At 33.8% G+C, this 27,663-nt stretch overlaps 1 protein-coding gene across 6 annotated transcripts in view; it reads right to left on the bottom strand.

Annotated features, from left to right (window-relative positions):
• LOC106667909 (limbic system-associated membrane protein) overlaps positions 1-27,663 on the bottom strand; it is a 400,209-nt gene that overhangs the window by 58,008 nt on the left and 314,538 nt on the right. For all 6 annotated transcript variants that reach the window (XM_014396178.2, XM_024228913.1, XM_024228912.1 and 3 more), the window contains exon 7: positions 26,358-26,455. In XM_014396178.2, the coding sequence (XP_014251664.1) occupies positions 26,358-26,455 (98 nt within the window). The remainder of the gene's footprint in view (positions 1-26,357; positions 26,456-27,663) is intronic.

The raw sequence follows: 27,663 nt of genomic DNA, 5'->3' as shown, positions 1-27,663 counted from the left end.
TCGGGTCTTTACCTTACAGTGATGAGCCTAAACCGTTGCGGCCACCGACGCCCCAAAAGTCCTCTATTCTTGAACTATTTAACCAAAGAGTATGTGTAAAAAGAATCTTCTGTGAGGACACAACAGAAGTAGGGTGTTTCTGTCTGTTGAGAACTCACAGAAGATCCTTTTTCCAAGTTGTTCAAGAGCAGGTCGATCCATCGTTTCATCATTAGGTTTCCTTTTCAATATATTTTTTAGTTAGTTTTTTACCGAATTTGGTTTCATAGTATTTGTTTCAACTCTTTCATAGGCTTAGTTTTTTAAACTTTCAGTATAGCATGAATATCGATTTTCGCTCATTCTTAAAAAAAAAGTTTTATCAACTAATAAAGCAGTAAATCAAAAACAAGGGGGAGTGATTAGAAAATCCTCTTGACCCCGAGGCTCCAATCAGATCCTCGAAACGACTGTTAAAAGGTCTTTCCGTGGCGGATACTTGTAAATCTTTTTAACAGGTTCAATGGTAGGTAATTTTTATCGCTGCCGAACGTGAACCTCCATAACTCAAGCTGAACAGGGCAGTTTTCCTTTTAAACATACCGGCTTTCTTCCGGGTCTAACTAACCGCACTTGAAAAAAAAAGATTGTTTAACAACGGTGCAATTAACGTGTTTCATATGGCTGGTTTAAGTATACTCTCAAAGAGGTCACATATCACGTCTGACGTCGCGTGCGAGATATCAAATCTAGCGGCCATTTTTCGATTTTTAAAGCTTACTTGGCCATTTTAATCAGCCGGGTTTGGGAAAAAACCAAGGCCGGCAAAACCCGGTTTCAACCCATTTTATAATATTATTTAACTTAGGCTTATAGGATGATAAAACGGTCAGCCTGGAAAATACATGCATCTAAATGTAAATAGAATCAATTTTCATTCAATTATTTCATGTGAAACGGCAGTAATGTTAAGCCTCCGATTTATTAGTGGCTGTGATTTATCATCCTTAAGCGTCGGAGATAAGCTTTCCTGTGTTCCCTGATATTGCGTATTAAGTGAACACTAGCAATTGTATTCATTCAAGTCTTAGCCGTCTGATAGACCTAATCCTATCATATATTTTCCAGGAATTTGATGTTTCAACGCTGTTGTCGTTTAGGTACCCGTCATCATTTCAACGAAAGTTATTCTGTTTCCGTATTACTTTAACGTTTAATTTGAACCGAAGCACATTACAAGCAATGAAATGAACGCGAGTCATAAAAACCTTTATAAAAATCATATTTAGTGGTCTATTGACCAAAATATTTCTTTCAATTAATTAATCTTTTTTGTAAGGTTTTGGTTGAAATGAAAAAGTCAGCGTCACGAGCGGGATTCGAACCAACGACCTTCCACTCAATACGCTGCTGCATTACCATTTGAGCTATCGTGACTTCGATCCACTCGTATGTGACATCGGCCGCTTCATACATCGCCAAGAATCGAATCCTGATTACATGACATTTGAAAAATGGCAAAAAGGAGGGAAAATTTGAAAGGTTGTAGGTTGAGATGAGGAGTTGGTGTATGAGTGGATCGAAGTCATGGTAGCTCAAGTGGTTAGAGCATCCCGCTCGTGATACTAACGTTTTCATTTTAACCAATGCCTTACATAAAATTTACTATTAGGGTTCTACTTGATTTTTCCAATACATTTGGCTCCGTAAATCATAATTTGCTTGGTTTTTCTTCTTTCTATTTTCAGTTTTTCAGAATAGAACTCAGAGGGTTAAAGCTTCAAATTCTATCTCCTCTTCTCTTGTAATTTCAGATGGTGTACGCCAAGGTTCTATTCTTGAACCTTTACTCTTTTCCATGTTTCTAAATGATCTTCAATTAGTTCTTAATTTCTCCCAATTTCGTCTTTATGCTGATGATACTCAGTTTTAAATTCAATGTCCTACAGTAACAGTCTGTGAAGTTATCTCTCTGCTCAAACGTGATTTTCATTCTCTCAACGAATGGTCAAGAAATAACTGCAGTCTTTAAACCCTAACAAATCCCACTCCTTACTAATTTCCAACCATTAATGTTGATTCCCTATCCCCTCCTCATATCAGGGGAATTAAATTATTATTCACTTTTGTCCTGAAGTTTATGAATCTCGGTTATTTTTAACTCCAACCAAACCTTTCATAGAAAGAATAATTAATTGATTGAAAGAAGTAACTTGGTCAATTGGACCACGAAATATAATGGATTTAATAATAGTATACTTATCAACACCTAGGCGAATGTCATCTGAGATTTTGAGAAGGGATCACAACCATGTCATTTTCGAAACCGAGATTGAAAAGGGAATATTAGGACACGAGAGTCAATAAATAATTTGTTCAAAAAAACAATTTTCAAATGCTCTAAATCCATCTCATTATTAGAGCAACATTTTTAATTCCCCCGACAAGACCCGCGGCAGTTTAGAGTTTTAATTAGGCGATTTTCCATTGTAGAAGTCCATCCGAAGGAGAAGCAAAAATTTCTGTTGTTTAAATTTCTCTGGTGCTTTGGTGAGGGTATGTATTTGTGTTTATGTCTACGTAATTGCGCAGATAATGGTGGTCAAACAGAACCTGGTGCTGAAGTAACTTTGTTTACTGTTTTATGATGGGAATTGATGATTCCCCAATGTCTATTACGCGTTTGGAGTGTTTATTAAATGAAATGTGCGTGTTCGGCAACCCCTTGCCAACAGCTCAACATTTTCTAGAGGCACGTGTGCCCCCTACGAGCTCGATAAGTAATGTTAAAACATGGATAAATAAATGAATGAGGTATAATAATAATCGTTAATAATAATAGAAATAATCCTTACTTGTGTTCTTTCCTGATTAATTAAATATTTAATTTAGAATATTTATATACAAATTATACTGAAAATGTGTGGTGATTAGTGACCGTTAATCGATAATTATTCAGAAATCGTGAGATGCGGTCTGGTGTGATGTAGGTTTCAGAAAAACATTTTCTTTATCGTGCCAACGTTTCGATCTTTGATTATTCAGAAATCGTGAGATGCGGTCTGGGGTGATGTAGGTTTCAGAAAAACATTTTCTTTATCGTGCCAACGTTTCGATTTCTGAATAATATACTGAAAATGTTATACCACGAATCATAAAACGTGCGACTAGTAATATAAATTTTATCTTAATTGGAATGCCAAGTTACAGTTTGGTTCGTAGAATTGTACATCAAGTATTCCTTGATCTTGTACACATTCGTTTCGGCATTAAGACAAAGTATCAGAGTAGAAAGACTTTTAATAAGTGCAGGGCGGGAACTTTGGGGAACTTTAATAATTTTGTACGTTGCTAGATTATTAATATTATATTAGGGGTATTCAAGATGTTTGTAAGATGTTAACTCGAATAGAGAAATGTCGAGTAAGATCTTGAACGCCATTATTTTCTTAGCATAATAAACGTTATTTTTTCCGCAATGCTGCGCTTGGCTATTGGTAGAACTAAAAATAAAGTTATAACAGTCTTTGAAGGCTTGTTATTGTTTGTTTTGGTTTTCTTTTGGGTTAAATTGTAAGATGCCAGAAGTTAATAAAAAAGGAAAATTAATCAACTCTTTCATTCAAAATGTTATTTATATACTCGAAAAGTACTAACAAATGATTTGCTTCAATTCGTGCCGACATACCTAAGTTGTATCCCTAGTCTAACAGCGTACTACTTTATAGGATAGGGGATGTATCTATTATGAATGAGAGTATAAGAACAGGTCAGAAATGTATTTGTCTGATTTAATTAATGCGTTTTTAAGAATAAAAATACGTGTAAACAAAAAACAGCTGTTAAATCATGGCTGCCATGTTGGTTCCGTACGCCCTAACGGATAGCAAAGTTACTACGTTTTCGACCTAACGTCTAACATTGGCCCTGGCCTGTTAGATCGAGCAATGTTAACTAGCAGATTCTTGCAGGTCAACGTCATCATTTTTTCTCGATCTAGCACGACCTAACAGGGTTAACACAAAGATCGTGAATACCCGTATTATATAAATTCTGATGTGAGGGTAGTGCATGTCGTTCGTGATTTTGGGCCAACTGATATAGGAACTTACCTTAGAAGTAAATCATTTGTGCACAGTGATTTCCGCGTGTGTTTTACTCCATAGAGCCAATGGTACCGATATTATAAAACAATTGAAATAGTTGCTTTATTGCGTTATCGTGGGCATGACAAAAACGACCGTTTAAAGTTAACTAACGTTTTTACCCTTTTGCAGAATCATCACATACGTTCAACTGCAGAGATTGTAGGTTTAAAAAATGTTAGTTTAATTGGAACTTGATCATAGCGGAAAAAAGTTTTTTTAAACGACGTACCCAAGCAAAAAGTTATTGTACCGTCTCACATACGTAGCTCGGGCACAAAGGAGTTTCAGTTGCAGCCATTTCAATGTAAATCAAAGCCACCGGAACATAATTAATATTCATCACGCCAACCAGCTCATTTATTAAACTGCATCGGCCTGGTTTATTCTCAATATAAATTGGACTTCTCAGAAAACTTGTTCTCGATATTTTCTCTATAGTTTATTCCTTTTATTACTATACGGATTTTTTACAAATCAATATTTTTCGATCAAACAAGATTACTTAAACTTTGCTTATATATCGATACAATTTTGGTACCGTACTTCGATGGTGTGAGTACATTTGTACATAAAAGAGTAATTGTTTATATATGATCTGTTTAATTTTTAATATAAATTGGATGGTGTTATTCTCTAAAAAAGTGGTAATATTATTACTGCTAATAATATTTGTTAGGATCAGTATCAATAAGAAATACATCAACGTTTTCTTAACAAATATTATTTTGTTTTTTATGTAGTATATCCATATTTTTCACAATTTTTGTTCATAGGTTGTATTGTACGTAGGCAAACCTTTGTAACTAGCAACAAGGATTTTTTTATATTTTAGGTTATTACTCTTTGATACAAAAATCCAAGACCTAACATTAATTTAACTATATAAATAAACTTATGTTTTTAATTTAGACCTCAACATTTCTGATTTTTCCTTCTCGAACGTGGGATAATAAGTCATTTCAAAAAACCAACAACCAGCTTTTTTCAATCCACACCTTTCGGATTTATTTTAATCGTTCCTCAGGTGAGTTAGCGCTCATACACAGAACAAAGATTTCTTACGTTTTTAGACAAACGTGGTTATAATTGTTTCTTTACTAGTTACAGTGCTTAAAACAGTGCTCGTCAGTCATTATTATTTTGTAATAGATTATTTTAAAAGAAGCCAGTGCGATACATTTTTAAGTTCTTCAGACTCCGAAAAACCTTTTAAAAAAGAATGAATACGCTAGAAAAATGGTAAAAAAAATTCATTAACAATAATAATTTATGGAAGATGAACCCGAACAATATCGAAAATTCGGAAAACCCAGAGGATGAAAATGATTTTGAAATTTCCTATACCACTTTTCCTTATATCCAGGTTTATCGGAACAGTTGAGAAGTTGTCTGAAAGGGAAGTTCCTTATAGTGAAGTTGCCCTTCCGAAACAGTAATGCGGTAAAATAGTACAACTCACCATTGAAAGATAAAGTTGAGAAAGGATTACAAACAGGCCTGGTATATAAAATTGAGTGCAAAGACTGTAATAAAGTATATTTTGGTGAAACCAAATATATACAGTTCAAAATGGTAAAAACAAGGAAACTGCCTTAGCAACAGCATGCAGTTGTTGAAAATCATACATTTTTATTTGATGATGTGAGTATTGTTACAAAAGAACGAAACAGTAAAAAAACGGAAGTTCTTGGAGGCCCTTTGCATAAAAAAAGATAAACTGTCTGTTAATAAGTGATTGTTATTTTAATTTGTTAAATAATGTATAGAAATAAGCTAGTCAATTTTAAACTTTGGAGGACACTTTAGATTTGTGATAATTGTTAAAAATTGTTGTTTAAAAATGTGAATTTTCAAGAAATATGTCACTTTAATGTTAATTCGTGTCTGTGACAAGATGCTGATCAAAGGTTGAAACCACTCATGATAGGTTGTGATAAGAGTCTAGTCACGATCAAAATATTAAAACGTTTTTCGGAGTCTGAAGGACTTAAAAATATATCACATTGGCTTCTTTTAAAATAAACTATTACAAAATTTGAACCACTGTAAGTAGTAAAGAGACATTGATAACCATGTTTGTCTAAAAATGTAAGAAATCGTTGTTCTGTGTATGGGCCTTAACTCACCTGAGGAAAGATTAAAATAACTCCGAAACGTGTTGATTGAAAAAAAACAACTGGTTGTTGTTGGTTTGAGACGGCTATTATCCAACCTTTGAGAAGGAAAAATCAGAAAATAAACTTTTGTTTCTCCACCGATGTTATTATATATTTTGCTATAAAGATGTATTTTTTTATTAATGTAATTATAGTAATAATAGAATTAGCCTGGTACATTAAGGTTGTTTAGCAATGGTCCTGGTTGGTCCTTCGTACTAAACATGTACCTTAATATTTGAGGGATCTAATTGGACTGTAAAAATAAACCCAGTGACGAAATTCCATTGTAAGTTAAATGATAATATTATGTGGACATTTAATTTGTGAAAGATGCGCGGGATGATTACATGAACTAAATGCTGAGGTGAGCTGAAAACTTTGTCCACGAGTTCCCATGAGAATGATTTAGTAGTCTCATATACAGGGGAGCAACTAACGCTTTAATTGAGGAAGTATAATCCATCCTTGTAATACCGCCCTACAGTTTGTGAATTGCCTTAGTTAAGACCAAACCATCTCCGCCTTTGGTGTATTTATACAGAAAAATTTGCATACGTGTTTTATTTTCCCCTTCTTTCCTTGGGCTCTTATTTTTTTCTTCTTGAAATTAACCCTTTTCACTCATCCATATTCATTAGGAAGAACCGTCCCTCGGCTGAAAGCCTTTAATTAAGAAAACGTTGAAATACTAAGAGGACAGTTTAACGCTCTTTATAAGGCTTAGCAGTTTTCCGACTGAGATTGTTTACCCACTTTTGCTTCTCGCCTCCATTTCAAGTTATAAAACGGTTAGTACTCGGGATTAGCTGTGAGATGACTAACAGATCTAATTCCACTTAGTCTTCCATATTACACAAGGCACATGGCGTTGTTATACGCTAAACTTTAATTGTCCTGCATTTTAACTGGGTTAAGACTATTCCATAGGATTTCAGTTATAAATCACCCGGTTATAACATCCAGGGCAAACTACATTTATTTCAAAAAGGAACAATTTGATACACATATTTTCAACAATAAAAAACGTTAACAAAACGTTAGAAAATTAAACTTGGGACTTAATGTGTGGTGTTTAGTGACCGTTAGTCAATGATTATTCGGAGATCGGTGAGACGTAAGTTTTAGAAAAACATTTTATTTATCATACATACAACGTTTCGATCTTTATTGAGATCATCTTCAGGGCCTGGGATTTGTAAACATTGTTTAAATTTTACAGATATATGTAGGATGTGATGAATGAAAAAATGAATTTGTACAATTCTAGAAAATTTTAAATTGAAAAAAAAATGAATTCATACAATGCTAGAAAATTTTTATATATGGTAAGTATAGTGATGAAACTCTGTTTAATGTGTTACCCAACTTAACTATGTACATAAAACCCAATATATAAGAAGAATTTATTAGTATGCAATTTGGAAACAAGAAATCTAAAATTGTATTTTTCCATTTTTTTTTTTTTACCAAAAAGAGTTAGCCGCCGTAAAAAAATGTATGTAAAAAACGAAATTATCTTTTCATACGAATTTTACCAGCCACAGGAGAAGATGGTGGAAAATTATGCCTAGCCCAGAGATTGTACGGTTTATGTTTCCGGTCGAAGCGGTAAGATCAAAGTGAAGTCCATTTCGTGATGAGAGCTTGAAAATGACAAATTCTTCTCATAACCCCCAGCTACTCAGAGGATTAAGTTCAAAAACAATGTTCTAAAGCTGTAATGAACGGAACGCGATCCCATTTTCGACGTGGCGGCCATCCGAAAACCGCTGGAAATGAGAGCCCAGCACGGCAAACTGTATAAACGAAAAAAAAGGGGAGACTCACCGGACCATCTGTTTGACTAATTGTTCGATAGCGTTACACGACTCGTAAAAGAGGCCATTTTTCAAAAATCCTTCTCTCTTATCTCTTCCGGTACGATGACTAATCGCGGCTTGTTTTACATGTCTTCAGCCGGGTGAAATACTCCAGCCTATTCACAGGATAATTTTCCGTCTCGTTGGTGATTTTTTTTCTCGATAAAGCGGAGGGCTTTTTAACAATGTAACAGGTAAAATACATTGTTTCATTGTATAAATAAAATGTAAGAAGTAACGAGGTTTTCTCAGAACTGTTTAATAGCAATTTTTAGTGCAAATATCTTTCGGAACATCAGTTTATATACATATGTACACAAAGAAAATTTTATATTTGAACTTCCATAACTTACAATAATAATAAGAGTGGCGTCGGTGGCCGCAACGGCTTAGGCGTTGATACGGCGCTAGGGTAAAGGTCCCGGGTTCGAATCCAGCGGCCCTGCATTCAATACTTACAAATGTTTTTTTTTAAACACCGCCACCCCCAGCCCGAGGGTTTATATAGCTTCTGCTGTTACGAACCGTCGAAAAAAAAAAAATGAAGTAAGTTTTCAAATCTAATTTCAAAAATTCCTTCCTTATGTAAAAAAAAAGCATGTAATTATATTATCTCGCATAGGATATGAATACGTTTACATCCAATATACTATAATTTTTTTCCATCGATCCTAATTACGATTAATGACCTAACAAACATATTTATAATTGTTATTTCATGTGTAGAGATTAGTGACCGTTAATCGATAGTTATTCAGATATCGTGAGATGCGGTCGGGTGTGATGTAGGTTTCAGAAAAACATTTTCTTTATCGTGCCAACGTTTCGATCTTTTATTGAGATCATCTTCAGGGCCTGGGATTTACAAACAATGTTTACATTTAACAAATACATTTAGGATGTGGATAAGTGAATTTATACAATGCAAAATATATTTTATATTCAAACAAAGTATTTCTACTCACTCAAAGTGTTTGTCTTCTGTGTAATTGTGCCATCCTTGTGTGTCGTGTTGAGAGTGCCAGTGAGATTTTGCTGTTTCATGTTTATATATGTTTGGTTTTGAGGAGGTGGGGAAGGAAGTCGGTATATAAAAGACAATTTTGTGCAAGGCGTCGGCTCCTTTGAAGTGAAAATTACTATACAGTATCAAATGATCGTCAAATATTGGATGCTAAAGGTAGTTAATAAAATGAAAACGAAGATTTTATATTTTACTCTCAAATTAATGGTTTCTTTTTATAATAAAATATAATATATAAGATTGCACTGTATTTTTATTATAAAGCATCTTGGATGATATTCTAGAAGGGAAAAAATAAATCTATTATAATGGCATAAAATATAACTTTATTTTTAGTCAAAATAATGCATAATATATCTTGGTAGGATGTCGGATGGTTATTTTTACTTCAAAAGTCCTTCTTGAAACTTTTCTGCTTCTTTTATTTCAATCTCTATTAACTTAGTAATAAAGTAAATATGAAAAACAGTTCAAATTTATAATAAGCACCAAGCAAATATATTATTTCAATATGTATATGAAATTATTCCTTCATATATTTTATATAGTGAATTATTATACGAGATTTTTCGACTTACCTGTTGAGGCTTATTTAAAGTTACTGGCAAATAACTTTTATTTTATTCAGCAAGCGCCAACGTATATTCCCGGTATAACACAGAAGATAAGTTGACAATATTGAAAACAAAAATGCAGAGAAAGTGGATTGAAATAACATTATGTTTACATAAAAAAGAGACGTAAGCAAAGGGTGGTATATTAATTTAAATTAATGACGAGAACTGAATTAGCTTATAACAATTTTTTGAAGTCAGCTCGTGAAGGGTCTATTTCTAACTATGGGAAAGATGTAAATAAAACATGTGCAATACATTAAAAATATGCAATTTTTTCAAGTTATTATGAAAGGAGAACATAAGCTAACCGTTAAGATGAAAAATTATATGATGTAGAATAGAGTAGGAGAGAAAAGCGGGTTGACTTAAGAGAGTAAAAATGCACTGGAGAATAAAGCCAACCCCCTGGGATTTCTTATCCACTTTTCTCTTGTTAAGCATTTTCGCTGCTAAAACACTTCGGCAGCTTTTGAGTAGTGACAACAAGTTGATATAAAGGATTTTACTCCGCGAGAGGACACCATTTCCTTGGTACTTCCATTCGTCATACTTACGAGTGGGAAGAATCAGAATTTAATCCGTTCTAGAATCCTAGCTGGAATAGCCACTGAATGGAAGTGAATCTTTGTAACTGTTTTCCTATGGTGCAGATTCGTACAAATTTGATATGTAAATTTCGACTTTTTACAAAAAGAGGTTGTTGATTTTATTATTTAAATGAGAAGAATGCAATGTTTTGAAAGTTATTCAAGTTCATTTAAAATTACATATATTTTTCATTACAAAAAATAATTTATTGCATTTTATTATTTAATAAATGCGGAGTTTCATTTACAACGTTAGGTAGCTTTTTTTATATGCGTAGCTGCAACTACTGTCTTTTAAAGTATGAACGTTAAAGATAAATATTCTTTCTATGTAAGGTCTTGGTTGAAATAAAAAAGTCAGTGTCACGAGCGGGATTCGAACCCACGACCTTCGGCTAAATACGCCGCTGCTCTACCTCTTGAGCTTGACTTTGATTCACTCGGACACCAACTTTCCATCTCAACCCACAACCGTTCGAATTTTCCCTTTTTTTTGCCATTTTCAAATGTCGTGTAATCAGAATTGGATTCTAAGCGACTTATGAAGGGGCCACGGGGTGAAGTGGTCTTCTTTTACTTTTTAAATATTAATCCATTTTTCGCCTTAGTGGTAATTGACCAAGTTTCTTCTTTCCATTAATTATTTTTTCTATGTAAGGTCTTGGTTGAGGTAAAAAACGTCAGTGTCATCTAGCTCATGACACTGCCTTTTTTGCCTTAGTATATATAAGTGGGAAGTTTATGGGCCAACAGACAGCTGAGGTCATCGCCGGCCCTCTACGTGTTTTCCATCTTTTTCTTTTCTTTCGCGCATATTTTGTTTTAAACTGCAGTCATTTGAGCATCTCGATCTGGTTACTGACTCTCTGATTTCAGATATATACAACGTTGATATTCTAGAATGCTAGTCTCTCGTTTGTACCTCAGGTTGTCAAATACAGAATAAAAACAAAACATACAATACATATATATACATCACCACAAACATAGATGTCTGGTCACATTCATTCCCCCAGAGTACTCGATATTCCTCGGGGCGGGGTTATAAGTAACCCCTTCCTTTCACGCTAATAAATTACTTTTACTCTCCAGACGTCATATACTCACCCCAGAGTACTCGATATTCCTCGGGGTGGGGTTTAATCACCCCTTCCTTTCATACTAATAAATTACATTCATTCCAATAAATTAACATAAAGTCAAACACCTTTTTGCCTTAGTCAATTGAGAATTAGTGTTTTTAAATTTTATTGTTTTTTAAGGAGCTGTTTTGAATGTGCCAGAAAATGAAAGGTTATTTGAAAAAAATTTTTTTACTTCATTTATTTGTATCTACCACCGTACATGTATCATATACAACCAGCAGATTGGATTTCAGATTATGTGTTTGGTATTATGGGCGTTATAGAGACAGCTATCCATTGGCAGCCGCTCTGGATTAATGAAATGATATTAATCGTTTAAGAGGTCTCTTATCCATAATTCTTATACAAACGTTTACGTGGTAATTGTGGGGAATGGAGTAATCGTATTTGTGTGATTTTTTAATTTACTATGAAAACGTCTGTAATATGTTTGATGAAAAAACTGTTGGGATTTGAAGATCTCTGTGAAGTGTGTTATTGTTTACGTAAAATGGGGCAGAAACAATTAGTCTTAAAATTTTGGATTGAAAACTTTGTAATCTTTGAATATTGGAATACTTCGCCGATCCATATACTTGGCACCCGTACAATCAAATTGGTTTGAGTAGGTATGTGCATGTCGAAAGTTTTGATTTTAATGGTAATTTTGATTGTCGGTTGAGAACATAATAAAGCATTTTAAATCGTTTGTTAAGTGTCTGTTTTTTTAATCGTGGGTGTGGATTCCAAGTTAGTCTTCTATCAAATGTAAGTCCTAAATAGTTAACATTGTCGGATTGAGGAACAGGTTCATTGTAAAAGTATATGCTAGGACGTCGCACGACGGAGTGTAAAGGTGATATATTGTGACTTTGAGGGATTAAACTTTATTTTCCAAAGATTGCTTCATTTTTCAATTGTTGATATGTGTTTTGAAACATGAGTGAAGCTTGTGTAGAAGAGAGATGGCTAGTTAATATGGTGAGTGTATTCTCATTTGTGGGCATATCAGAAGTAAAAATTGTGTACAACAGCGGAGTGAGTATTGACCCTTGTGGCACACCTGCAAGCACTTCTTCCATCCCAGAAGTCTGTATCCTGGTTTACTGCGAAAAATCTCTCTTTAAGGTATGATTGTATAATCAGATAATAGGCCTTGGGTAAAAATAATTTTAATTTGTATAATAATCCCTCATGCCATACTTTGTCGAAGGCCTGAGAAACATCTAGAAACACTCCAGTCGCGTACAGTTTCTGCTCGAGACACGAAGTAATGAAATCAGTCATTCTGTGAAGTTGATGAGTGTTGGAATGATGGGTTCGAAAGCCAAATTGATGGTCTGGTAAGATGTTGTTCGATGTAGCAATAGAGATAATTCTTTTGTAAATTAATTTTTCCAATAATTTAGAAGGAACGGGTAACTAACTAATAGGACGATAAGACGATGGGGAGCTTAAATTTTTATGGGGCTTTGGGATCATTTTAATGTAAGAAAGTTTCCATTGTATGGGGAAATGTGTAATCCTTAAAATTGCGTTAAATAAAGAAGTCAAGAAGACGAATTTGAAAATTAAAATGGAAAATTACCTATTTAAAATTTGGATGGCACCACCGAATTCTCCCTCAAAGATAAGCTTTAAAAAATTCGTCATTATATTTTTGAAGCATTTTTTAAAAGCAATAGAAAAATATATAGACATATAGATTTCTTAGTTCCACATGGCTTAAATTAACAATGGTTCAGGAAATGGTAAAAAATAGTAATATTTAAACAAATTAGGTAGGGTAATAAAATTATTCTATTATTTTTCTATCGAATGACATTCCTTCCTGGGTTGAATCGTTGTCAAGGTCTTGAATTTTCACTCGTACGTACTAATGTTCACCTTTTTGCAGCGAAATTCTATAAGAAACATACCTATGATATGATGATATTACAGTTAAGATTATTCATTCAGATTATTAGCTAGAAGCGGGCGCAATTTGCTCCTCGAATAAGAGAGGCTGAAATTCCAAAATGAAAATGGAGTAGAGGAGTAATCCAGACGGCAATTAAACGAGTCTATAAATAAATGTAGAGCGGCCTCTTTTGTTGAACAAATGAAAACAGCGGGTGTTAATCTGATGAAGGGCGTTAGCAACTTTGCTTAATTCGATGTAGCGGTGATTTAGTTTCGGCCTGACCCAGGGCCGAAATGGGGCGAAGCCATCGATTTCGGGAAGCGAAGGGATAGCCGAGGAGCCTTTCATTAACCTAGGAGGCGGAGGATAAAAGCACCCTTATTTGTCTTGCCTCCACCCCCGAAGGCGCCTTCACAGAAAATAAATAGGGTTTGGGCAAAGAGTAGGAAAGAAAGGAACGGCTATGATCTAACCGGCACTCAACCGACGCAACGCCTATATCACTTACCTGCTGCCTCGGGATTGAAGCAAAAGACCCACCAGCGAGCAGCCTCCGTCAGCGCCCCATTCAGTAGCAACCTAATTTTTGTAAAAATTCATGACCAACTTTACTTTTGTTTATTGCCGGCAGATAAGACAAATTCAATTTTATATTCTGCTTATCACCTATTTTATTATTATCTAGCTCTTAAAGTTAAATAGAGCTCAGTTCCTTAGGGATAAATATTATTTTCCGCCTTATCAAAGTCTCAAAGATTACATTTTTTTAACCTAATGCAAATAGATGCATATGTTGTATAATATTTGCATTTATGAATTAATTGAGATACACCATTTAATTAACATATGAACATTACATATGAATAATAAAGTGGCATTTAAATGAAATTTAATATTTCCTTAAAATAATAAAAAAAAAACTATAATTTTAGTGCGTAGAACTCAAAGTAAAGTAACATGGTTGCAAATTATTTAAAACGCATCGTTAATTAGATTAATTGGAATAATTAAATTAGACGAATAATTGTTGATGTTTAGTTGCTGCCGTTGAAGCTTCAGTTAATATGTTAGTAAAAATAGAAAAATTACAAGTTTTTAATTAATTCTTCTAGGGTGTTAAGATCGTACTCGTCGTTTAAGACTTAGGTTACTATGGAAGATTGAGAATTCTCGCGAAATGTTGTTTTAACGAGTTCATGCAGCGAACTGCATGTCAGAACCCGCACGATGTCATTAGAACCATCGAGCGTTCAAACCAGTTTGATTTTTTCGTGCGTTCTGACGTTCAGTTTATACGGTTTTGGTATTTCACCATGGATATAGATAAACTGATTAACCTTGTTTTTGAGAATCGTCATGAACGACAAAAAATATCACAACAGAGATATTTCTCGGCCAAAGTGGGAGAAATTTTCTCAATTAATCAACACTAGCAATAAGCCATATTTGGTTAGTGGTCATAATTGACTACAGTAATTACTCTACTTAATAATTCTTTTTGCTTAAGGTTTTTGGTTGAGACGAAAAATTAGTGTCACGAGCGGGATTCGAACCAACGACCTTCGGCTCAATACACCGCTGCTCTACCACTTGAGCTATCGTGACTTCTATCCCCTCGGACAACAACTCATCTCAACCTACAACCGTTCGAATTTTCCCTCTTTTTGCCATTTTTCAAATTTCATTTTAATTAATATGGTCAATGACCGCTAAACATACATGGATTAATATGCATTTTTTAAAGGGACTAGCATAAGTTTGAAATTCTTCCTTTTCATTTCTTGTGTAAAATAATTTGTTAACAAACTCTGTTTTCCCCCCACCTATCAACAATAGATTAATCAACGACTTTCAAGAAAATAAAACTCATTAAGTTCGTCCATTTTGCTGGGAGGCAGAAACGTACTGACCATCAGAAAACGCGCACAATGTAACCACCTTGTTCTGACAAGTATTTCGGACGAACTCGTCAAAATTTCGGCAGATTTCGTATCTATTGTAACCGTAGGCTAAGTTGAGCTCAAATGTGTTTGATTGGGTTCAAAACTGGACTTTGAGCTGGCCATACCAAACACTCAATTCCAACCTCATTCAGGTAATCATCCAGGATATGTGTTCTAGGGCCTGGCATTATCCTGCATTTGTAGGAATCTCTAACCGATGTTAAACTTTACATATACTTCGTTTATATTTTGAAAGTACCTCTGTGAAGTTAGAGATCTTCCTCGCACAAAACCCATTCGGTGCAGGAGTTCAGAACATCAATGGCCCACCGTGTAATGCCATCTTAGAAACCATACAGCCGTCCCTTTCTCCTGAGGGTCTCCATATGAAATTTCGCCCATATCAAGATTTGAGGGCAACTCTTATCTCATCTGTAAAGAGAACTCGTCCCCAATGTTCTAATATCCAAAGTCCAATTCACATGTTCCCGTGCCATTTTTTGAGCTGGGATAAGAAAGAAGAGATCCACGGGCCGGGTGCCGGGCCCTGAGTTGTTTTATTGTGCTTTCTTCTTACCGTCTTGGATGAAATCGAAACATTTGTCTTACCAAATTTCTTATCTCATTTCCCGTAATGCTGCCGATTCGTAGAGCCTGATGGCGTTTGAATCTATCGTCTCTCTCGTCCGTAGTCTTCGCGCTGGCTGTATCCTTCCTCTAATAATGTTATGACACTGTCTCTGTCATACTTACTCAAATGCCTAACGGGACCCATTGAAAAAGGTTAAGAAGAATAATAATATCAAATGAAATCAAAGAGGGAAAACGATCAACTTTATGCGTAGCAGAATGAAAGGGCATAAGGCTACTCTTTATGCAAATGGACTTAATCAGCACAAAAGTAAACGAAGCTTCGTTTACTATTTATTTTAACTACGATACATCCTAATTACCTGTAACTAATGTAAAAGAATAATGGATTTAATTTTAAGTTAAATAAATTCAGGGGTACGTTAAATTTGTTCATCAGTGTATTAACCTAATCTATACTTGGCAGAGATGAGGCCGAGGACTCACTTTTACAACTAAATAGGAGGTCAGCAAGACGTCCGTCACCTTGCTGACCTCTTTCCATTCACGCCAATAAATACATAAATACATGATAACATTTCAAACAATATGTGCAATTTCAAAATTATAGATACCCGGCTTTTTGACATTAAACCTATCCATCAAACTAATTAACCTTACTTGTACGACGGCCCAGTGCAGTACGTAATCGAGATGCTTCGACAGACCCGTCTATTCAGATATAAATACATTCACTCTGGAGGGGTCAACGGTAACTAACATTTATTTCAACCGAAGTACCGTCGACTACTACCTCACATGACGTAATTACCTATATTTATTCGGCGAGCCTGTGAGTACTCGATACCTTGCTATGCCTCAGAATCTTTGACGTGTTGTGGGGTATGTCGCACCATCTCCTGTGCGTCGCCAGTTGTTCACATTCTTCCAAAATTTAATGACTGTTACAATTGCGTCATTCCTGCCTGCATTTTCTGGGTCTCAGGTGGCCGTCTGGCAGGCGAGTGTGGCCTATCCTCAATCGTATGAGATGGTTTTCTCTCGCTTTTTTATATTTTCTGGGGCCCAGGGTTCATTACTTTTAAATTTTAGGTCATGGCATCCCAACTTTTTGCTGTTTCCTCCCGTGTACAGGGAGTTGCGGACACCTTCATCAGTTTTTATATAGATAAATTGTCATAACTTTTTGTGCTGATAAATAAATTTTTAATCAATACGTTTAAAATAGAATGTATTGTTTAATTTATGTACAATAACAATATAAATAAACAATATGTTGCTTTAATGTTTTTAGAACAATGATAGTAACTTCATAATTAGGATGAATTCAATTCATGATTTCTCATTTGCTAAAACCACAAATAGAGTATAGAGATGACTAGGGTATGTTCATCCGACCAAGAAAAGGTTAATTTAAGAAGAATGTCGAAAAAATATATGAGCTGTAAGAAAAGTTGAAGTAGCGCGGTTAAAGGACAAGTAGTTGTCTCGGGGGTGGTTTTAACTCTTTGTAAAAAGCTCCCCTCATGTTGGTAAAATTAAGTTCAAGTCTTAAGTCGTGGTAAGAAGTCAAACATCTAGTTACTCGTGTCAGCTTGACAACTTTACTGATTAAACCCCAAGACAAAACATACTCGGTTCCCACTTCCAACGACTCGGAAATTAACCTCCGAGGAAACGGTTATGCAATAATTAAACTCTGTTAATATACACGCTAAAATAATTTCTAAGGAAGATATTTCAAAGGCGGGATTTTTTTGGTGGAAAATCTCGTTTTCCGGTTTATCGGAAGTATAGGCAGAACCGTAAGCCGATTGCAAGTTGGGATCCATAAATCTTTGAATAAATTTTTCTTTCCCGCATCATTAGTTTTCCATTCTAGGTTAATAACTTTACTTTTGCACGTGACTGAGGAAATTACTTTTGTACGTAGAGCTGCGTTTAAGGGCTTAAAAAGATTCTAAGTTAACAAAACTGTTTTAAACCGAACTAAATTCACATTTTAGAGGTCGTAGGGATGAAGGTTGGCCGAACCGGCCTTAAATATTTTCTCAGACTTTACATTATTCCGACATCAACCTCTTTCAGGCCTTTCTCGGTGTTTCTGTATTGATAAAATTTTCTCAAAAGTCTTTGCATTTACGGTGGTTTTAGTGAAGAATGAGACTATAAAAATAGTGCATTTAATTAAACCAGTTTGCTTCGATTTAGTTTTTTTGTTATTATATTTCGACTAAAGTAATTTGAAATATACATATTTTTATAACAAATTGTTTAACGTACGAAACTGCGATCTCCCCGTGAAATAATATAATCAACAAACTTTTGTTATAATGAGTAATTTACACATTAAATTTGTAGGAATTTGCACCATAGGAAAAATTCAATAATTCATGTCATTTGTTTTAAAATGTGAAAGAACATTTTGTTAACGTTTGTTTAACGGTTAACAAAGAAGGAGAGGTGCATTGAATGAAAAATAGCCAACAGCCTATAGCCAGGGTTCGATTTACCTTAGTTCAAAAGGAATGTGATATGAAAAAAAAAAGGTAGAAGGAAGACAGATTTATCAATATTCAAAGTGCGTCCGAATCCTTCAGATTTATTTACATTGCCCTGATAACATACCATTTTCCTTCTACGAGCACAAATTAATCATTCCTGCAAAGGGAATTTCACTATCGACAACCCTTGTTTTTTAACTCGCCCTAACTTTGAGGAGACTTCTAGTTGAAATATTTAAACCGGATTTTTTTAAAGTATACGTATTTAGTTTATCATATTTCCGTTATTAATATTCAAACCAAAAGAAGTATATTTTAAGTCATTTTCACGATTGTTAGTATCGACTTATCATTGGTTTCCAACTTTATAAATAACTCCATTATATTTCGTGGTCCGATTGATCAACTAATTTCAATTAATTAATCTTTTCATGTAAGGTATTGGTTGAAGTGAACAAGTTAGTGTCACGAGCGGGATTCGAACCCACGTCCTTCGGCTCAATACCCTGCTGCTCTAACCACTTGAGCTATCGTGATTTCGATCCACTCGGATACTTTAGTAAATGACGTTCAAGTGTTTTAGTTGCACAATATTCTTGTATTATCATTGTATATTTTCGTCATAATATTTGTTTTTATTTCACCTTAAAATATAAATTTCTTCTTGTAAAATGAACACAGTTTTTTATTTGCGGCTGAATTTTTTATTTATCAATGAACCTAGATTGGGATAATTGTAGAGGTATGTGCTGAGACTAGGAGTGAGCATGAGGAGTTTATAATCATAAAGATAAATTGTTCGAAAGGGAAAAAGGGTTTAGGCCGTGAAGTATCGTCTGTATATATATTTGCTGGCATATCTGAACAATAACATAGTACAAATTAATTATTTTGTTACGACAACAACGAAGTTACGTTTTTACACAGAAACCACACAAAACATAAAGCCTCTGCCTAACTGTATTCAGAGTGATGAATGTCCTCGAAATTGGTTATCGGAAGAGTATACATACTCAACACGACACGCAAGGATGGCACAATTACACAGAAGACAAACACTTTGAGCCCTGAAGATGATCTCAATAAAAGATCGAAACGTTGGCACGATAAAGAAAATGTTTTTCTGAAACCTACATCACACCCAAACGCATCTCACGATATCTGAATAAGTATACATACTATTTAGATACAACTTTCCCAGTTACCAAATGTATTGCCAGTTCTAGTTAAGACACCTTGCCACTCAAGGCACTCACCTGGTTAGACCCAGAGCTTCTGTATATATTAAAATAATCGAAAAATAACGTCAACGGTTGAACGCTTAGCATCGATTGTAACAGTTAATAAACCCCTTGCTGTTAAATTAGCGATGGAGTTATATCAAAGTTTTACGCCATATATTCAAATTATTGACTGCAAATTCCAACAGTTAATTAAATTTGTACGATTCATCGTCCTCGTGTGTCAAAATTGATCTAAACTGTTGTTTTGTGTTTTCAACATGAAACAAATAAAAGGAACGACCATTTACACTTGTGAAGCCCAGTTATTCAAAATGCATTAGTTTGTAAAAGCTATCGGTTATGAGGATGGCAGCTTGCACAATTTAAATATTTAACAAAAACAAACAAGCTGGGAAAAGCAAATTAGAGTTTTTTTTCTCTGACACGTTAGTAATTCACGAGTGTGTTGAGAATTACGCTTTTTATTTTAAATTAATTAACCACTCTAAAGCAATGCTTGATTTTACATTAATTTCGCGATGACGCTATTTTCTCTTTTCTTGGCATTTGCCTTTCCTTATTACACATTGTACAACCATGTACAGTCATTAAATACATAGAAAGCATTATATTAGTTATTAAATTCACTAGTTTTCGTGGTCCGCTTGACCAATTAATATCTTTCAATTAATTAAGGTTTTTAGTTGAGATAAAAATGGCAAAAAGGAGGGAAAATTTAAAAGGTGGGGTTGAGGTGGGAAGTTAGTGGCCGAGTGGATCGAGTCACGATAGCTCAAGTTGTAGAGTAGCGGCGTATCTAGCCTAAGGTCGTGGGTTCGAATCCCGTTCGTGACATTGACTTTTTTATCTCAACTAAAAACCTTAATTAATTGAAAGATATTAATTGGTCAAGCGGACCACGAACACAAGATATTAGTTATAGTTGATAGACGTTCAACGAAACCGCGCTTCTCACCCATTCATTCTTAAACAACTTCACCAACATTATTAAATGCAAAAGACAGACTATCAGCGACAATGGAGTCCAAAATCTTAGGAATGGCTGATAACTTGCGTATTGACCTACATTTCTATTTGTGTCCGGTCACCCTTCTTAAATATCAATGAAACAGCAGTCTTCTTTATTATTCCGGAAATATGCTTTGATTAATGGACGTTCGGAAAAAATTTCGGGACAGAGGATCCGATAATGTCTTCATGCATTTCTTGAGAATAATCCCAGCAATTCTATCCAGGCCAGGTATACAGTTTTAGTTAAGACTATAATATTTATCTACAATTTCTTTAGGGATTTCAACGAATTTTATGTTGGCTAGGTCTGTGTGCGCCACATCCGTGAAATATATAAAATTTTCGTAAAAATGCAAGGCAAACTGATCAGTAATAACTAGACAGACCCGAAAACATATCCCCATTCCGTGTTATTTCGATAGGCTGTCATGTTTGCACCTGCTATTTGTAAATAACTAAAAATTGAAAATGTCCTGAGAAGTAGGTGCAATATAAGAAGCGTAACAAAATAAAACTTTTAGTTTGCATTGATCTCTTATTTTTGAGTTCATATATACTTTATGATGGCGACCTGAAACTTTATATTTTTTATGTATTTATTTTTAATCCGAGCAGTATCGAAATCATACCAGAACGAGAGGTTTCTCTTACCAAATCTTTTATCTGGAACGAACTTACTTATACCTACATCAACTATACTATAGAACATATCAAGGTTCTATACCCAATAAGTAACCAATGCTGGTAGGCTACCAATATCCATCATCAACTCTGAAATATCTAGATTTCCTTTAAATTATCAAAAGTTAAAAAATCTTCCTAATTCTGGAAAAATAGGAATTAAATCCTTATAATTTTTAACATTGTTGTAACCATACTTTGGACTTCTAGTTGTTAATACTAGCAATAAGATAACAAGACGGGGTATAAGAGTCCACAGGCTGATCATTCTTTGTTACAACAATATTTTTAAAAGAAGACATATTACATTTATTTAGAAATCGTGAGATGTAGGTTTCAGAAAAACATTTTCTTTTTCGTGCCGACGTTTCGATCTTTATTGAGATCATCTTCAGGGCCTGGGATTTACAAACATTGTTTACATATAACAATTACATTTTGGATGTGGAAAAGTGAATTTATACAATGCAAAATATATATTTTTTAATATATTCAATCAAAGTATTTCTACCCACTCAAAATGTTTGTCTTCTGTGTAATTGTGCCATTCTTGCGTGTCGTGTCGAGAGTGCCAGTGAGACCAATTACAACTCAACACTAACACCATCCACTATTACTAATAATACTACATTAAGTCTCTCGAATACAAACAAACCAGCATACATTTCCATACCATTTATCCAAGGCCTATCACATAAATTAAACACATTTCTCTTGTCTTGTAACTTCAAAATATCTAATTCACTACTTTCGTGATCCGCTCGACCAATTAATACATGACAATTAATTAAGGTTTTTAGTTGAGATGAAAAAAATAGCTTTCAAAAATTATAAAACAATTCAAACACTTTTTTCCAAAATTAAAGATCCCACACCAATAACAAATAAATCTGACGTAATCTACAAGATCAACTGTTTCAACTGTTACATTGGTCTTACATCAAAATTGACAAGAGAGTAAAGCAACATATCTATGATTGCAAAAAACCTAAGCAAAATTCTACAGCACTCGCTACACACCTTGAACACCAACACAATTTCGACTTCAAAAATCCAAAAGTATTACACACAGAACAACACAAACATAAACGTAATTTCTTAGAAATGGTTTATATCAACAGAGATAAACACAGCATCAATTACAAAACAGATACATGTGAACTCAGTCGCAACTACGCCAAAATCATTAATCAAATTCAAGACAGATAACCTATATCATCACATTACATTCCACACATCAAATATTTTTCACATAGTCTAATTTCCCAACAATTTAGCTTTCTTTTTCCTATTTTATCCCTTTCTATATAATCCGAAAGGATAATCTGACTGAACCATTACCAACACATTTTTTCCCTTCGTCGGCTCTTTTCACCTCAAAGAAGCCGACGCTTTATACAAAAATGACTTTTCTATACCGACATCCTTCCCCACCCCTTCAAAATCATCGTATATAAATACAAAATGGCAAAATCTCAGTGGCACTCTCGACACGACACGCAAGAATGGCACAATTACACAGAAGACAAACACTTTGAGTGAGTAGAAATACTTTGATTGAATATATAAAAAATATATTTTGCATTGTATAAATTCACTTTTCCATATCCAAAATGTAATTGTTATATGTAAACAAGGTCTGTAAATCCCAGGCCTTGAAGATGATCTCAATAAAGATCGAAACGTTGGCACGATAAAGAAAATGTTTTTCTGAAACCTAACATCACACCAGACCGCATCTCACGATTTCTAAACAAATATTGATTAACGGTCACTAACCACCACACAGTCATATTATAGTTCTGCATACAATACAACTGAACAAATCCTAGGAAGAATTTATTTTTTTCGCTTAGCACAATGCCTTCCTTTCCTACGGATGGAAAATTAAAGTCGCCAGCAACGAGACATTCGAGAGATTTGTCGTTAAGAGAAATACCGTATTCAAAATTTGAAAATAAATTTTCATAACAAGGTAGGGAGTATTACATACCCACTGGTATGTAATACGGGTCAATAATTATCTTGCCTAAGTTGTTCACATTCAAATGAAATCCAGCACTCTTCTATATGAAAACAGGGAGTAGAATAATTCTAGAGGCATCGATGTTTTTGACAGCTATCAACATACCACCACTGGAGAGCCATGATTTTCTTTCATCTTCCCCAATTTTTTTATTTTTTATTTCATCCTCCTCGTGCTTAGGCGACCTTTTAACACTCCACTCTCGGTGGCATGTACTCGAACATTTGTGCGCCTGAATTTGATTTTACAACTTGTTATAGCACCTCGTTATTGGCCAACTGTTGGTCGCTATGAGCCTTTCTACATTCCAAAGAATGTATTTCCTCTGTACATTTTTTCATGCCGACGCCGCGCGGTCAGGGCAAGCCACTCTTTTTCAGTTTTACTAATTTCACTATATTTCAGTATCTTTCTATTGTATCAATTTGATACTTCAATCAAACTTTGTTTCAAAACTTGGCTTTGGTTGTTGAAGGAATCCTTCTCTTGTTAAAAAAAAAGTCCCGTCCTTACCTTCCATCCCTACAGACCCATTATAAACGGTTGTAAATTGTATTTAATTGAGTCTAGATATGACGAAAATTACGTAGGATACCACCTTTGTTTTGCGACAGAATTCATTGAAAATTTACCGACACTGTCGAACATTATAAGCAAGCACTTTTGATATTACTTACAAGAGAGTATTGATTGTTGGCAAACATCATAAAAATAACGTATATATAATACGTCCTTGAAGGTTTGCATTTGACACAACCGACATTTTACCATACGCCTTAAAATTTAATGATCTATTATTTTAATCTGATGAATAATAACCTCGGTGGCCTACAATTCAGGTTGACCTGACCGTATACCCATTTCAGATTACCTACTGTAGTAGGAAATTGGCAGTGAACAATAAAGGTTTTAAGTTAAGTTTTAAAAAGACATCCGCAGAGAGAAATTACTACTTTACTCCCGTACGGTCCTTTACTCAAATGACAAAATAAATTAATTAAAAAATAGGCTCGGTATATAATTTTATGAGTCGGCAGGATTTCGCCGGGGAAAACTTGAACTGGATTTGAATAAAGTTGGTGCATCAATTCTTCGGGGGATCGTGGGCGGTTATGCATTCGGCATCGTCCTCGTCCGGGGCCATTCCGACGTGCAATTCGAACTTTTGCACCTGGGGAGGACGGCGGAGAATATAAAACAGCCAGGACGCCAGACAATGCAAGGGGCGGCTATCGATTGTCTTTCGTCTGCATTTCTCACCTCCTATTGTCACTAGTAGAATAAAATCGTAAAACGGCTGATGATTTTCAAGACGTGATTTATTCAATACTTTTCATTACTGCATATTTGCTGGTTATAATTACTGCAGTCATTGATTTTTTACGTCTTACGTTTTGCTGTAAATTTATTGTATAATTCCTTTAAAATTTACGAAATGTATTAGCATCGTTACTAAATATAAAGTCCATTAAAATAAATAATTAGTGTATTTTAAGCTGTCTCGTATAAATTGTTACAATTGTGATCCACCGAATATCCGCCAAATTGATGCCACTCGCCATACATGCGACCTACTACAGCTTTGAAAATAAATAGCTTATTTAATACATGTAAATTAAATCTAAGACCAACGCAAATATGCTGACAATTGTTACCATTCTAAACAATGTCTCTATCTCTACTAATTAATATTGTTATTTCGCTATTTATGAATGGAAAATATTTTGTTTTTATTAAGGAACCAAAAAAAGAAGTTTTTATTAACATGCTAAATACATATACTTCTATATTCAAATTTGTTTTTATATAAAACAAATATAATTTAGAATTTCCAGGCTTTTGGTGATTAGATATGTGAACTTTTTAAAACTATCTTAAAATTAGTCAGTAAATTTAGAAATTACATGATTTTTCTTGTATTTGATTTACCAATTAAAAACTGTACAGTTAAAATTATTTACAAATTATTTTTCATCTAGTTTATTAAATAAGTTTTAAGTTAAGGGTTTGTAAAATGTTAATAAGTTCAAAGACAAATGTTTTAATTTTTAATGTTTATTGAGGGAGTAGACACAGTTTAATATTTTGTATATACTTTAGACTTTATTCAATTATTCCAAAGCCCCTTTAAAACGATTTAATCCACTTTAATGTTTTTACACCTAGATTCATAAAAACGTTTCAGTCATTAAACTTTTTTGGTGTTATTTATATTCATATTTATGACCTGGTATGTAAAAGTAAGTTAATTTATTTTAAATAGCTAGTTATTTCGTAAAAGCACAATGAACATCTCAGACTCCATATTAATATATTACGTTACATATTCTTTCTCAATCAATGACATTTTATAAAAGTTTTATTATTTCAAGTATATACGTTAGTTCCTACATAAATTTTATACAAATACTGGCGGTTTGTTAAATCGAGTAAATAAGTATGCATTAAGTGATGTAAACAGTTGGAATAGGTAAGGTCTTTGCTTTACAGTTAAAATTGGTGGTAAAAAAATTTTACTCATTGTAAAATATATACTTACCATTTTTATTTCTTAGTAAAGTATTAAGAAAAATTAAAAATGTCTTCAAACATATCAAATTATTAAAAAGATCATAGAAAAACCACTTATAACATCTAATGGAAAAGGTCTATTAATCTTGTACTTTTTTGTATGGGCGTTATAAAATAATTTTTGCATCTATCATGAATTACAGGAATTGTTTTGAAAGTAGCAAATCTAACATATAACAGCTTTTTGGCTTTAAATATTTAAAAAACTTCAACGGTGTTTATTAATAAAAAATCTTAATATTAGATTGATCTGTTTTGGATAGGTCGATTTTTTCAATTATAGCAATTTCTACTGGATTTTGTATAACAAGTTGAACGTTTATCATTTTCCTAATTGAGGATTTGTTGGGATTTGGCATTTGGAATAGATATTAAACTTTACTTACGTCCGCACCCGGTTCCGCGAACACGATGCACACCAATTGGGCCTCGTTCCCTTCGCCTGTGTGCACCCAGCTCTTCTCGACTTCAATTTCTGGAGGAACTGGAACGAGAAAAGGACAAATTTTAGGAAAAGAATAACAAACATATCTGGAAATGCATAAAAATTAAACTGAATTACAAAATCAAATGAAAATGAATATATGATAACAGACAAGGTTCATAAACAAGGTTCATAAAATATTTTTGAAAATTGATTTTAATGTGGAAATTATATATTGTACACCTCTAATGTGAAGTAACATATACAATAATAATCTTTATTGCCAGAAAGTGAAAATATTTCGTATCCAAATATACAATTTAAAGGTTAGTTCTAAAAATGTTTATTCTTCATCCTAACATAACAGTTGTATAATGTGCACAATGGTTTCAGAATAAAAAAATAAGTGTAAAAAATTAGCGAAAAATTTAAGAAAACCCTTTAAAATTTGTGATGACTTTACATAATAAATAAAACTAAACTGAACAAAACCTTTTTAAGGCATAAAGGCAAAGCACAACAATAAATACACAATTATATAATATTCAATTTTTAAAATTTAATTTAATAATTACAATCAAATAAATAACGAAACTAAGTTTTACATCTTCAATGTATGAAGTATCGACCACTTTTTCACCTACGAATACACTTGATCACGGTATCGTCATGTAGAAAACATCAAATTCAGATGCTACTGCCAATCTTTCGACAAATTTTAAGGTCATCATCAGGGCAAAACAATCTTAAATTATTTCTACAGATTGACATATTTCATAATAATAAGTTTTTTTACAGACGACCTCAAATTACTTTGAAGACCGACGCAGTCTGAATATTGCCAAGAATTGTAACAGTATGGAAACCGTTGTAATCATTAATTTTGCTCTGATGATGACCTTACAATAACTCGAAAGCTTGGCAGTAACAACTGAATTTTCTATTTATTTCAAGACCACACCTTGACCCAAAGTGTTCGTGAGATTTACATATCACAGTTTAATGTCAAATATTTTCTGTTTCAGCCTTTTATACTTTTAATTGTAATATTTTAAATCCTCCTTGTGATAACAAAATAGATTCGCGGTATGTAAATGTTCATATTGTTTATCAACATGTCATCGGAATTTTAATTCCGAATCTAAGAACCCACTGAGGAACGTATTTCATAGTAATTAATTAAGGTTTTTAGTTGAGATGAAAAAAAGTTAATGGCACGAGCGGGATTCGAACCCACGGTCTTCGGCTAGATTTTTCATCTCAACTAA

This window comes from Cimex lectularius, unplaced genomic scaffold, assembly GCF_000648675.2.
Source record: "Cimex lectularius strain Harlan isolate CLEC.00 unplaced genomic scaffold, Clec_2.1 scaffold219, whole genome shotgun sequence".
Lineage (NCBI taxonomy): Eukaryota > Metazoa > Arthropoda > Insecta > Hemiptera > Cimicidae > Cimex > Cimex lectularius.
The sequence above is the reverse complement of the archived record's forward strand: the minus strand, read 5'-3'. Positions and strand labels throughout refer to the sequence as shown.